This window comes from Podarcis tiliguerta (assembly GCF_965153285.1).
Source record: "Podarcis tiliguerta genome assembly, chromosome: 2".
Classification (NCBI taxonomy): domain Eukaryota; kingdom Metazoa; phylum Chordata; class Lepidosauria; order Squamata; family Lacertidae; genus Podarcis; species Podarcis tiliguerta.
Window position 1 is genome coordinate 92,545,579 of NC_139535.1, and position 15,048 is coordinate 92,560,626.

General features: G+C 46.3%; 1 protein-coding gene across 6 annotated transcripts in view; it reads right to left on the minus strand.

Moving 5' to 3' along the window:
* RBFOX3 (RNA binding fox-1 homolog 3) overlaps positions 1–15,048 on the minus strand; it is a gene marked incomplete at its 3' end in the record, with an annotated part of 219,852 nt that overhangs the window by 57,244 nt on the left and 147,560 nt on the right. Inside the window, exon 1 of one of the 6 annotated variants that reach the window (XM_083430311.1) lies at positions 4,642–4,792. The exons of 2 other annotated variants lie outside the window; for them this stretch is intronic. In XM_083430311.1, the coding sequence (XP_083286437.1) occupies positions 4,642–4,743 (102 nt within the window). In that variant the 5' untranslated portion in view covers positions 4,744–4,792. Of the gene's footprint in view, positions 1–4,641; positions 4,793–15,048 lie in introns of those variants that run through there. 3 more of the 6 variants (XM_083430319.1, XM_083430300.1, XM_083430301.1) reach the window with 3 other exon arrangements.

Below are 15,048 nucleotides of genomic sequence, written 5' to 3' on the forward strand. Positions count from 1 at the left end.
AAGCACTGAGGATCCTACCCTCCCCAATTACGCCAAGGGCTGTTTCAAAGCACCAAGCGACTCAGCAGGATGATCACAATCTTTGCCGATTATGCTGCACTGAGAAAAGGATGCCACAATGCTAGCAAGCCCTTTCAGATAGCTTTGCCAGCCTTTTTTCTTTCCCCACTAAAGTTATATCTGACTAAGCTGAGCCACAATCTTGTACCTCACCCCTGCACTCCACACCCTTTTAAAAAAATATTACACAATGGAAGCTATTAGAGCAACCTCTTTCTTCCTCCCAACACCCTACTACCTAGACCCAGTAGGAAAAGATAGTGAAGCTGGCGGTTTCTGCATGCCTGGCAAGTATACGCCATGCAGAGGAACAGAGGAGTTCCTGAGGGGCAGCTGGGACACTGGCCATGGCTGCCTGTGGCAACTGCAGGAAGCAGTCCACCGCTAGCCCCCAAAGTGCCTAGGAGGGAGTTGGCGCCTCCCAGGCTCTTGGCTAGTCATCGTTCTCCAAACAAATTGTTTTTGGAGACACACAAAGAAATGTTAATATGCTCCAAACAAGCCCAAGAATGGACAAGTAACAAGGGTGTCCTTTCTAATGAAACCGAAATAAGAGGCAAATCCTGCCTTTGACTCCGGTCATATCCTTTCAAGAAATAACTGGTTGCCAGGCATGTGTGTGTATATGTGTGTGCATGGAATTATGGTTTCTGATACCATTTTCCATGGGTGGACTCAAGCTTCCTTTTTTAGGATGGAAGAAATATGCAAGCCAACATGAGTAGTGGCTAAATTTTATAAACACGCAGGTAAACATTAGTTCAAAATTATATGTGTGTAAGCAGGTAATCACAAAAGCATTGTGCAAAGTATTTAATATGAGAATCCGACTCCTTTGACTTGTTCAGTTGTTATTCTCTCGGTGTGAAAATAACAGTAATTGTGTGGGTCACCTTGTGTTGCTGGATGAGCAAAACGCAATAATTTCGCGTATAAGGGATTAATTAATATTAAAGCAATTCAACTAAAACTTTGGCTTTACTTGGGACTGAATAAATCAAACTTAATGAGCCAAATGTTCAAATTTTATTTGGGCAGTGGTAACACCCAATTTGTTTCATCCCCGCCATTTACAAGTGGCATTCACTGCTAAAAGAATCTGGAAATTCTCATCAGCATCCAGCCTGGTCATTAAGACACACAATAATAACCCTCAGCATCAGCTATAAAACCCAACATTTCCCAGCTATTTCTACACAAACACACAGGCACCATCAATTTATTTTAAACAGATTTCATTATACGTGTGCAATAAATACATACACAAACATATATGCGCAGATGTCTGTTTTAAAGATTTGCTATTTATGTCGTTCCACGCCTGTTTCTTATCTGCACACACAGGGGAATCCCCTCTATCCGAACCTCAGTTTTCTAAAGTTCCCTGTTAATTGAATCCATTTTGAATTCTCCTAATATGCCATATAAGAATTCTAACTCTTGATAGTATAAATCATGTAAGTATTTTGTCTGGGTCCCTTCACTTCTAAAATGATCCAGTAAAGTAATATATTGCACACACTTCTTTTTTTTTGCATACACTCATTCAGAGGCACACCAGGAGTGTCAAGCGATAAACAACTGAGAGGACTATTGAAGGAGAAGCTGGGTTTTTAAAAATATTGCTTCCAATCTTTAAGTTCAGAAAGAGAAGCTTTGAACACTTAATGGGCCTGTGGGAGAAAAGAGTGTCACTAGAGATTGTATCAGCGGTCCCTATTGCATTTAACATGTGAACTTATACACAGATGTTAAAAATGCATGAATACAGCTGTGTTATGACAAAGCATTTTAGTGACGTCACCGTTGAAACTGAAGCGAAATGTTCAGTTTTTTACTTATGGGTGATGAATCTTGATTAAAGAAAAAATACCTTGCAAAATTAATGGGCCTAAAGCTCATGGTCACTGCTACACCGTGTTAGAACAATGGTCCATCTAACTTAATATCCTGCCTTGATTAATGTAAAAAGTACTGTTTGATTCTAAGGAACCAATGGAACAATTATGGAGTGACAGAAATCGGCAGGAACAATCCTACTCTACCTAGGTGATGGATTTGAAGCACCAATAATGGGTAGCAAATTGTCGCATTATATAATTATTATGGGTGACAGAAGGGAAGGCACTTTCTATCCTAGGTACCAAAACATCTTGAGCTGGCCCTGAAATAGTGCCATCCTGCTGTCCACACCCAGTCTCTTCTGCAAATCAAGACGGAGAGTTAGAGATAAAGTGATTGCGGTTGTGTACCCTGGACTGTCTATTGACCAGTATCTGCTGGTGGGCCTACATAGCATGGTTTAGGCAATCAATTATTGAAATGCAAGTTTTCTACCTGTCTGGGAAGGTTTGTTTATATATGCCCTGCTCCCTGGAAGGCAGAGTTTTCAGGCAGCCTACTAAGCGCAAAATGTGGTTCTTGCCTCCTTTAAAATATTAGACAACAGGGCTTGTAAGTGTGCTCTGCCCATGCCTGGACCAAAACTGGACCATGAGATAAGGGCAAACATGGTGAGGACCTCACACTCAGTCACCATGGCACACCCATCTAGGCCTTAAAAGGATCCAACTGTGGAACAAATTGGGGGCAGGATATGATCAATTACATCATGAACTGCATCGTCTGCATAAGTCCATCCTCCACTCCCAGTTCTTCTTTTCAAAAATACTATTTTAAACTAATAGGAACTTCAAGCACCGATCATCAACTTCTGCCAAAGATAGGAGGAGGAAAAAAATGGGCTAAAGCCCCAAACAAAACAGAACAAACCCCCCAAAAGCTAATCCTTCTACACAGCATCTAAAAAATCTGCAACCAAAGTGCGAGAGACTTGGAAAAATCAAAGAGGGAATGAGGGAGGCCGAATAAAAGCAAAGAGGCTGGAGAAAGGGCTAGGAAAATGAATCTGTTGAGTGAAACCTCTCCTTCTCCTAAATTCCTCTGTGCCGGCGTTGTGGGCTCTAGCCACTCATTTAATGATCTTGTTCGCAATATTTCTTTGCCCAGTCTAGGGGAAATGCAATAAGCACCAGGCTAAACGTGTCCATGCAGCTTTGCTGAAGAGTTAGCAGGCTGAAGTGCTACGCAGTGCGACCAAAAGCAGAAGCCCAAAGGGATTCCACTAAGAGAATATCCTCTCTGTTTTAATCATCTTAGCCCAGACTGTCTTGTAGTTCAAAACAAGAGAGATTCCCCCAGTGTTCCCCTCAAGCATTCATAAATCCCTCATGCAGCTGATTGGAACGGAGGGATGTATTCTGAACGAGTTAGTCTTCTTTTTTCTTCAGGGATTCCCAAGCACAAGGAGGAAAACACTGAAACCCCCAAATCTCATTTTCTCTCTCTCTGAGACTGCTGGGCATTCCATTCTAGTTCTCTATCCCTGACCTACACATCCGAAGCACAGAGAGCCCTATGTTTCAAAGGACCCCTTTCTTCTGGACAGCGCTATAAGGAAGAAGCAGCCACCTCACTCTGCAAAACTTGAGCAAGTCCTGCACCTGAGCTGTCTTGTCACTGCAGCTTCACAATGCCTTCCCTACAGATCCTTTGAAGAATTAAAACCAAATAACAGCTGCCTCCTTTCTCTTGACTAAGACCTTGGAACAAACCAGCAAGAGACCCCTCCGCCCCCCACCAAGGTGGTTGGCCTCATAGGCCACTTAATGCCAGCGGTTAGGATGTCATGAATTTTTAAAACTCCTTCAAGCGCAAATGGAAGGGGTTAGCACAGCTGGGAGATGGGGATTTCCAATGCTGCAAAGAGGTTTTTGAAGCAACGGCTTCCTTTCCTCTGGAGATCCTAGGCAAGGAAACATGTGCAGCTCCAGGACCACAGTGATGGGAGTGAAAGGAAGTGCAGTGGTGGTGATACTACAGGCGTGCCAAACCCCCCTCTCCCCACCCCCCGGGAGAAGTTAAGGAACTAGACTCACATTGCAGCGAGATTCTTCAGCTAAGGGAGACACGCCTGGGATTCAGCTGGCTGGAAATTGGGTTGCAGCACTTTGGAGGGCCAAGTCGAGACAGACAGATTTATATTTTAAATTACTTCACACATATACATACAGAACATCCAACCGTACCGGAGGCGTAAAATTCGACCGCAATAGAAAGGCAACTGGGACACAGGGAGGCTGGGATGAACCCTAACAAAAAAGCAATGCATATGCCATTGGATGACACAGATTGTATTCAGGTTAACAATACACATCAAAAAGAAATTTCACGCGCATGGTCTCTGTGTGCCATGCATTCACCCGTTGTCTCTAAGAACACATTTCCGAAAGTTGGACCTAGATATATCCTCAATGACAATATTAAAGCCCGGGGAAAGTGCGATCTCCTTGATCTTAAGCTTGCATCTGATTGCTACCACGCCAGCACCTCTGCAGCCAGACAGCACACAGGTGCTACCCTGGAACCGTTAACAACTCCTGTGACAACTGAGAAAGCAAAACGGACGTGCCTTTCGGGAGGATGGGGGGAAAAGGGGGTGGAGGCGATTAAAGCCCTGACCTTTAGATCTGGGGATTCCAACCACGTGTGAAGCAGGTAGGTATAAAGAGGCGGACTTACCTGCTGGAGGTAGAGGAAGGCCGGGGGGCAAGGTAGAGAGTGTGGGAGCAAGGCTGAGTTGGAGACCAGGAGGCAGCCTGAGTTAGCCATCGAGCAGAGCATGTGTTGCCGGCAAGCCCAGGAGCGGCTATGCTGGCAGCTCCCTCTGCTCCCAGACCCTCTGCTTCTTCCCTTTACAGTACTTGCTTTTTCTCCGTGGTTTTTCTTTTGGCAGCTCCCCCGTGCGGAGCTATTTAAGAGGGCTCCATTGGAGGAGCTGCATGCTGTGTCTCCAGCTCAAGCAGGGAAGGAGCAGCGTGCAGGCTGAGAGTCACTTGGTGCCATTAGACGAAGCTGCTGAATGAATGCATGGTCCGCAAAGGGTGTGTGTGTATGTGTGCGCGCATGGGGGGGGGGGGTGGAGAGAGAGAGAGAGAGAGCAGAGGAGGGGGGAGAGGGTTGAGAGGCGGGGGAGTCCCCTGTGCATTCAGACATCAAACAGCTCACTGCGAAACCAAGAAAAGCCGGAACAGCTGAGCCTGCACTTAACCCCTCACCTGCTGCAACTCTGCCTCTTGCCCTGTGATAAATAGGCCACCAAGCAGGCTCTGACACTTAACCGGGGTACCTGGCTCAGGCCCGCTGCCTAATCTTGCATCAGCCCAGAGAAAATACAGAGTTATCGTCAGCGGTTCCAGGGACAATAATTTCAAGACCCACAACGAGGGAATTATGCTGCTGTGGCATCCGCACTTCCAAAATATGTCTCTCTCTGCTCCCTGCAACATTCCTGGGTATAGGGAGCGTCTCTGTAACACAGGGTACCCAGCAAAGAAACCCTGGGATAAAGCCTACAGTCTCTCTCTCCCCCCCACACATGCAGGCAAGACAGACCCAGTGTCCAAATACCAGAGGTAAGCGAGACCTAGATTCTCACACATATAGATGCCTGCACGCAAAGGCCTTATATGCCCTCTGCCCAGACATGGACTTGCACACCTACAGGCACGCACACATTGTTGCATGCCAGGCCTGCACAGATGGAAGCCAGCTGACCTCTCCTGAAATATGAGCAGAATTTGGCAGGAGATGCATTTGCTGGATTATTCCTGAGTGCTGGGTAGCTTGTCCCATAGGAGCGCAAATAGATCCCAGCTCACTGCACAGAGCCTGTTCCCAGCAGCTTTTGAAGGAACAGGAAGGCATTGCCTTCTACCTCCCCGGAACAAGGCCTGTGCTGTCTGGGATCTTCTCGTCAAAGGCATGGGTCCTTAGGGGCTGCGCTCATAGGCTGCTGTTTAGTTAGGTCAGAGTGTGGCAGTTGCTCCCCAATTCTTTGTGATTGGGTTTGCTTGTGAGCAGGCTCCAGGAATGCCAATATCTCCAGCCTTTACTCTAAGCAAAGTGGCTAAATGTTGCCCACACCCTCTGAAACCTGAAATGTAGTTGGCATATTCCCTATTCAATAGCTGGGTAGCTGTGGCGGAGAAAACAGGATGCAGCACTACACTATCCATTTGACTGCATGGGCCCCTCTCTTTTTTGCTGGGTTTTGAAACAAGGGGACCAAAAGAAGCTGCTAGTGATATGGAAGACGTTTCAGGGTTACCTGCTCCCCTCTTTGCCCCACTGAATTATGTACAAGCCATGGGGGTGCAAGAAAAGAATACCAATGTGTGTATTTTAGCACTGCCAAATTATGGTTGTTTTTTTTGTTTTTCCTAAAATATGGTATTCTGGTCAGAATGCTTCTAAGCACACACAGAGCACCTTTCTATTCCAGGGACAGCTCCCCCTCTGCGAAATACCCAAGGTAAAGGGAAATTGACATCTGTTTCTAAACACCATTTTAGAAAAGAGAATTTTTTAAAAAGCTGTGAAATTCATACTCAGTGCTCTGTCCTGTGATATGCGAAGGTGCGAGATGCCCACCTCACAAAAACTGCACCGAAGGCAGGATGCCTGCCCTGTGTAGCTTCTCCCCATCGTTCGCTGTGCCGCTGGCGCTGTACAGATTGCACCTGTTAGAATTTTCCTTTCAATGCAACACCTCTTGGACAGGAAGCCCTGCACTTTAAGATCTGCATTGAAACGTGAAGCTAGTACAGGCACATGGCACTGCAATGGGTGAATCTAAACCTAGTAGAAATTCTCCTGTCGGTGTAACTTGCACACATCTCCCTCTAACTTTACATCCTCCTTGTTTGAGAGCGTGTGTGTGTGTGTGTTTATGGGGTGGGGGTGGGAGTATGAAATTCTTCTAAGGCTTGTAGGATTCTGGGGGAATGGCAACCCTAAAGCACGTGTGGCTTCTCTGCCCTCATTTCCTCCCCTGCCCGTTAACCCTGCATTACACACACATGTACAGACATGCATAGATGAACCACTACAGATGATATACAAATTCTCCTGGCCACTTGTCAGAGGATGCTACAGACCAGCAGCTCATCAAATAGTTACATGCACACGGTGGCAAACAAATTGCTATCTGCATCCACACCCCCTATCATTTTCTTATCATGCCACTACAGTTGCACATCCTGATAGTAGTGTCCATTAGCTGAGAGTCCATTTCTGCGGGAAGCCTGCTGTGAAGCCTCTGCTACCGATCAGTGACTTCACAGTAAAGTTTAGTATTGTCACAGCTATAGGAAGGGAGCTGAGGCATCGTGTGAAAGTCTGAGGAGGACGTGCATCTCCCCACTCTGACCACTGCAGCTTGTAAACATTTCACAGCTGAGCTTGCATTTCGGGAATAGGCAGTTTGTTCACGTGTTAAGAAGACCCTCTCCAAGATAGCAAGTCATGGATGCCCATTTGTAAATTCATCTGCATGGATTCATTTATATGTTGGGGTTTCAAATTAGCCCCGCCACAAGGGAATGTGGTAAGAAGCAACATGTAACACACAACTTACTAAAAGGTATAAAACACCAGTGAAAAGTATGAAACGTTGTTAGTTCACACATTTAAACAATTTCAGTGGGCTTGAAACCTCATCATAAAATGTCAGCCCAAAAACAACATTATCGTGGTGTTCAGCAGCAAACACAGCAAGTGTTCTGGTTCAGATTCTTGGGATGCCTCTAGAGCAGGAATTTTCAACTTTTTCAGACCCAGGACCCACTTTTAACCAAAACATGGATTTGGAGACCTATTTCTTACTCTTTCACCATATATTTTCATGGTGGTAGTGCTCCTGTTGCAACCCATCTTGGATCAGGGAAGTCTCTAAGAAAATCAGCGTGGACTTGTTGCATGGGTGGCCCTGAGGTAGCAGCTTTTTTCTCCATTGTTTACAGACCTAGGAAAGAGCTCTTGTGCTCAGACCCTGAGGAAGCAGCCTCTCTCTCAGGTGCCTACAGATTTCAGGAAGGCCAAGGCTTTTTATGCCTATTCTACAGATGTGCCTCGCATTGAAGGACCTCTGGCTTTTAGGCCAGTCCCGCAGCTCCACTCAACCTAGCTTCCCCAACTGCTTTCTGCTAAAGCACTGGAAGGCCCAGGGTAGATGTGCCAGTCAGCTGCAAAGCCACCTGTGCTAGGTTTCGCTTGCTGTGCGGCATAAACGTGAATCCCATGTTCAGTTCAGCCAGAATGTGGGGGACACTGCAATTGGGCTGCCTTCCAAGGCTCAAAGGCAGAATTTTCCCTGCGAGGCAGAGATGCTTCTAAGTGAGTTTTATTGGGTGATTCTTCCTGGTGCAGCAGTCATCGGAAAAATGCAGAGTGTAAGACCGGGGGCTTCAATTCTTCTCAGTTCTGTCTACATACACACACTCCATCAAGAAAATGCATCTCTACTTCTCTTTGATGCACTGTGGGGTCCTGGGGGAACACAACTCTCCCCCACAAAAGCTCTCTGTAAGTGCCACATGGCACTGATGTGGTGGAAATTGTGCTGGGTGCGGCTGCCTTTCGCAGCTTTCGGACAAACAGGGTGCAGGCACTTACAGATTTACAATATGAACAGAGTCTGCCACAAACCTCGGCACATCTTCTCAGGAAATGGTTCAGAATAGCAACCTTATTGAAGAGCTGTCTGAAGCTCCTTAGCAGCTTACGTCGCGAGGGACTGTAGGCAAAGGAGAGATTTATGGGTGTTGCCCCAGGTCTCCCAGTGAAAAAAGTATATATGCTAAGAGCCCCAGAGCGCAGAAGGCAAGTCAAGGGTTGAACAGACAGGAATCAGGCAAATGCTCCTTCAAACTGGCTGGCTGCTTAGGTCACAGAGCTGGCTGTTTCTAGGTTAGCATATACCCCTACGTGTTAACTCCTGGCAGCAACAAAAAAGGAAACTCAACAAAAAGAGGATTCTGTCTGGTTCCGCAGTGAGTCTGGCTTTACTTTCGATCACCTTCCCACGCTAACTGTAGAGCTATCTGCAAAGTCTCAGGATATAATGCACAAAATGGTGCTGTGATCATTCTAAAAGACAAAGAAAATGAAGGGCAACTTTCCCAAGAAGGGGAGCATATCTGTCAGTATTATGAAAACACACTACCTTCTGCCTAGCTCAGGAAAGCTTTGTGGAAAAATGGAACCAATGATATAGCAGATGGGAGAAGATCCACAAGTAGAATTGTGTGCCGTCTATAATGCTTATACTAAGGGGTAGACCATACTTCACGCAATCCACTTGGTGTGATTTTTAAGACTCACTAGCTACTTAATGAAAGGACAGCCAGCATGATGCTTCCCCTCCCTGCAAGATGCTTGCATAGAACCAGCAGAATGGTTGAGTTGGAAGGGAACCTGAGGACCATCTAGTTCAAGCCCCCCCCCCCCCCCCAGTCAGAAATATGTCGCTGTCCCATACGGGGATCAAACCTGCAACCTTGGCGTTATCAGCACCACACTCTAACCAACTGAGCTATCTGTTGGAATCCAATTACCACCAGTTCCAGTCAGCAAGGTCCATGATGAGGGGTGATGAGAGCTGTAGTCCAGTGACATCAGGAGAACCACTACGTTGGCTATCCCTGCCCTAAAGCAACACCTTAGAATTACAATACCCATACAGGCCCAGGGGTCATTAAATCTGAGCTTGCCTTGGTAAACACCAAAATGTTTGTTCTCAACATGACCCTATCCCTCCCCTCCAGAGGGAGGGAACAAAGTCTTCTGGCATTAGTCTGAGCTTGAGGTACTGAGCACTACTGTGTGTGTGGGGGGGGGGGGAGTAAACTCCTATTCTTGTCTACAGCTGAGGAGAGGGCTGGGATATACAGTGGTACCTCGGGTTACAGACGCTTCAGGTTACAAACTCTGCTACCCAGAAATAGTACCTCAGGTTAAGAACTTTGCTTCAGGATGTGAACAGAAATCGTGCAGCGGCAGCGGGAGTCCCCATTAGCTAAAGTGGTACCTCAGGTTAAGAACGGACCTCCAGAACGAATTAAGTTCTTAACCCGAGGTACCACTGTATATTGTACCCACTGGACTATGCCTTAGAATGCCCAGAATGCATCAGTAAGACTCATAGTTCTCCAAGTGCTTTTGAGGTTTGGTGCCCAACCAGAGAGAATACCTGCCATTCTCCTAAGCTTCTCCAGGAACTAAAGAAAGGAGTGGGGAGGCTCTCCTTGATTTTGTGCTCTGGTGAGAGCAGAAGATTGCCTCGCTAGCAGCAAGCTCACAAGGGTATTTGTGGATCCTTGTCCATGCCCCAAACCCCACACTTTAACTGAGCTTTTAACAACAAATCCAAACCATGCCTTTGCTGTCATCCCTGTGTTCCCACTGATGCCAAAGGGATCCATGCTCCAGGTAAGCAGGAATCCTGTGGCAGCACTGTAGCCAAGGAATCTGCTAGGACTCAGAGTTCTAGACATCTGTACAACTCAATATAAATATATGGTCATTTTCTGACACCTCACACTAATACTAATACAACACAATGTGTCAAAGGCACATAAGAACAGTGCAGTTGGCAGGAAGTGGACCTGTGAATCTGATGGGGGACACAGTAATTCTGATAAAACAAAAATACTGTATACAGTTTTGTGTTTGCAAGTGTGTGTGCCTGTGCATTAATAGTAGAAGCCTTTCTTAGGGTGGAACCTCTAAACTACATTCTTGAGAAGACAGCAATATGCCCAAACTAAGAGAGGGAGAGAAAGAGAACAAACTCTGATGGTGCCCAATAAAAGCAAGTTAAGGGATGTAAATGAGGGACGAGGGTGGTGCTATGGGTTAAACCAAAGAGTCTAGGACTTGCCGATCAGAAGGTCGGCAGTTCGAATCCCTGCGACAGGGAGAGCGCCCATTGCTCGGTCCCTGCTCCTGCCAACCTAGCAGTTCAAAAGCACGTCAAAATGCAAGTAGATAAATAGGTACCGCTCCAGCGGGAAGGTAAACGGCGTTTCCGTGCACTGCTCTGGTTTGCCAGAAGTGGCTTAGTCATGCCAGCCACATGACCTGGAAGCTGTACGCCGGGTCCCTTGGCCAATAAAGCGAGATGAGCGCTGCAACCCCAGAATCAGCCATGACTGGACCTAATGGTCAGAGGTCCCTTTACCTTTTAAGGGATGTAAATAGTTCCCCTTCATTCCTCAAGTCCCTGGAATGACCACTCTGGCGGCCTGTTTCCCCCTTGTTTTGTTCTTGCCTCTGCTTATCCTTCTCTTCATGTAAAGTGTAACATAGGGAGGACAAATGAGACTCAACGAGAGGGAAATTAAAAGAAGTCAAAATGGAAGAAGCTGCAGCAATATATCCCTCCCCCTTGTTTTTGGTGCAAGCTCATCTGTTCTCCTCTTCCCACCCTTAGGTTCAAGCCCTTTCCCTCTTCTAAACCTCAGTCCTAAAATTACTTATTATCCGATCACTATAGACTCACTTGCCCTGCCATCTGCCATCATGTACTTATTTATCACTGGGATTTATATCCCCCTTAAGGTCACAGGCTGGGTTACATCAATAAAAGCAAAAATACAAACAAACCTAAACAAATTGTACACAAAGATATAAAGTCGTAAGCATCAGGTGTCTAGAATCAGCTTATAAATTTACGATCTGATAAAAAATGATTTCTGGTGATCACACATTCTTGTTGCTCCTTTGTCAGGCTACGACTTCCCACACTTTCATTCTTCTCTTGCCATGCTCTTTGGAAGAGCATTCATGTTAATACAGTCAAGCCCCAACCAAGTCGTTTTTCTGCTCCTTCGCTGCATCGGTGGCCCAAAAGCTGCATCTCAGGATCCCACCATGCAAGGTGAAATGTTGGGATGGGCAAGCAGAAAGTCTGCTCTCCATGAAAGGTGGTGGAAGGGGTGCTGAGTGCTGAATAGACCCCTTAAAGGGTCTTGTTTTAGTCCTGCTATACTGCTCCTAAGGGGAAAATGGTTTACCTTGAGGGCTACTTTGGGAAAGATTCATTCATTCGTTCATTCATTTCCCGCTGTTCACCCTAAGGTCCTAGAGCAAGTTGCAGCATTAAAAAAAACACCATGAAAACTGTGTAAATCAAGTTACAACCATAAAAATAAGGCAGGTCCCCAAAATACATATCTCAAGTGTCAAAAGCCAGGGTAAAAAGAACAACCTCAGGAAGCTGTATCATGAAGGCCCTCTGTGTGGAGGGCGTTCCACAGCTTAGGGGCCACCACAGTGAATGCCCTCCCCCAGGACACGGACACACACACACACACACACACACACACACACACACACGGCAGAGAAACTCCCAAGAGGGCCCCCTCTGCCGATCTCAGCACCAAGAAGGTCTATAGGGAAGGAGGCAGTCATTCAGATATTGGGGGCATGACTCATTTCCCAAATTTTGGTCTCCAGCTGTTGTTGGACTACAACTCCCATCATCCCTAGCTAGCACAACCAGTGGTCAGGGATGATGGGAACAGTAGTCCAAAAAAACAGCTGGAGACCAAAATTTGGGAAACCCTGATTTAGGGGCTTTAAACATCAACGTGCGCACCTTGGATTGGGCCAGGAAATGAACTGGCAACCAGTGCAGCTCTTTTAGTACAGCAGATGACTGTGGCAGCCTGCAAGATGGGAGAGGTGTGCTGGGCCTTTCTTCTTTCCCGCATATTTCTCTTTTAAGTGAAGATAGTGGTGCCAGGGAACCAGGACAGTATGATGGGTTGGGTGCGAGTGGCTCACTTCAGGCAGGCTCTACCACGCACCCCAATTCTGTGCCACCTATGTTACACATTCCTAGTTGTGAAGCATGCAGTAGGACCCACTTTGGCAGTTGTGCACAGCTGCACTTGTGGCAAGAGGTGTACAGTACCCACTGGACAACTGGCAATGTTTCCTAGGGTAGTTTTCTTGGGTTGCACACTCCTTGGGTTGCTAGTGCAGTTGTGCTGTCCCAGCACATTATGGTGCTGCAGCTGTTGCTAAGTTATGCTAAATATTAACAGTAAGTATATTTTATCGCAACCACTCCAGAACAGAAAAAAACAAAACCATTCTAGGGAAATTGTTCACTTCCAGAAATCTTTATCAAAATCTACCACCTGCCAATCGGCAGCTAAGATTTCCACGGGGGCTGTGTCCCTCTAGCTTATTTTTCTGTACAACACATGCAACTTCCGTATCTTTCAAGTACTTAACTGGATCCTATCTTCTCCATAAACTGGCTTACCTTAAACCAATCGCGTTTCTGATTGTTACCGGGAACTTAACTTGCTTGGCCGGCACTTTCCCATGTAGAAAGCTGAAAAGCGAGGAAGGTCCAGGGGCACAAATGCTTTCCACATGCACCAATATTCAGATATGCTTTGCTAGCTTTCACATGCATACAGCCCTCTCCCTTTATGCAGGGTTGGCTTTTTGTCCAAGTTTAGACACTGGGATATTTAGACACTGTGCTGTAGCAAAGTACGTCTGGAAAAGGGGTGAGAAACTTGTTCACATTCAGATGCAGCCTTCCCATTTATATTTCCAAATTGCTTACTTGGTTGCATTTAACATGATTTAAATGTACAATGGGTGCCAAACTGCTGAAAGTGTACATTACACTTATTTCATAACATTTTAACTCTGAAATTGTTGCCCCCAAATGTGGAAAACTGAGGCAGGTTGTATAAAACTTATATACAGGCTTAGAAATCACTTTTTTAAAAAACGAAGGATTGGGGTGTCTTTTTACTTGCCTCTTTATGACAGTTTTTTTAATAAAAAAAACACAAACAAAATTGGTCACATTTCCCCCTGCTTCCCCACTAGCGGAAGCTGAGATGATTCTAACAAAGGTTGCACAGCACAGGGACACATGTGTCCATATGTTTCCCCTCTCTTTCTTCCTTTTTAGAGAGACAGAAAGTTGCAAGCCTACAAATTCTGTGACTAATTAAGGCTACATCTGCCTGCGAGCATATGCACCTGGATCGTGGGGTAGAACACCTTGTGATGGCAAGGCGCCAATAGAGGGTAGCCTCCTCTCAAGACCATGAAGAGCATAGCATGACCTTGGCTGCAAAGGGCACTTCCAGTCACAACTCTGGGGGGCAGCCAGGACATAGGACAGGTGGCTTCTCAGCAGGCAGGTTGGCTTTGAGCAGCAATTATGTCTTAGTTGGCAGAGTGGAGCATGGTTCGGAGCCTGGGACTCAGCAGTCACCCTAGCTGCTTGGTGAAGAGGATGTGAGAGGTGACAAGATCTGTGGAGAGTTCCCCCATAGAACAGAAATGAGGTCTCCTAGGGACCACTAGGCAACAAAGGTTTTCTTTGGGATTCCTCCATACTTGGTTGGCTCAGCATGATGGCTTACATCCCTCACACCCAGAGTACTCAGAGAATAGACTCTGGCTAATCAGTTTCTTCAAACTGTTGGTGATTCTTTGTTAAAGAATTAAATGTGCATAAGGCCCATCATAGCAGTTTGCTGGGTGTTGGTTTAACCAGAGAGTGCAGGGCACCTTATAAGTTGGGATCTATTTGTAACCATGCAAAAACAGGTGGGGTGCAGCTTTGGGGTGGGCATCTTGAGGAAGGAGATGAGCAGGGATGTGTAGAAGTGGAAAGGGCACAAAAAGGATGCCCTGGCTGGGTGCCCAGGTGGTGCCATGATGCATATGCGACAGAGCAGAGAATAGCCATATCCTATGCCAAACACATTCACATGTGCAGCCCCAAAGCTCAGCTCACTCATGTGTGTGCATCCTGCTCACACACAGCCTAACACCCAACAACCACACACAGCTTCCTTGAATGGATGTTTCTAATACCAAGAAGACATTCTGAATCACTACAGTAAATAACCATCTGAAACCTACCCAAGCTTGGGACCTAAAGAGTTAAACTCACAGCCCTCCAGATGTTGTTGGACTGCAGCTCCTATCAGTCCCAGATGACCAATAGTCAGGGATGATGGGAGTTGCAGTCCTACAGCATTTGGTGGGTCACAGGCTCCCCACCTCCAAGTTAAACTAAGGAACAACATGGGAGAGAAACAG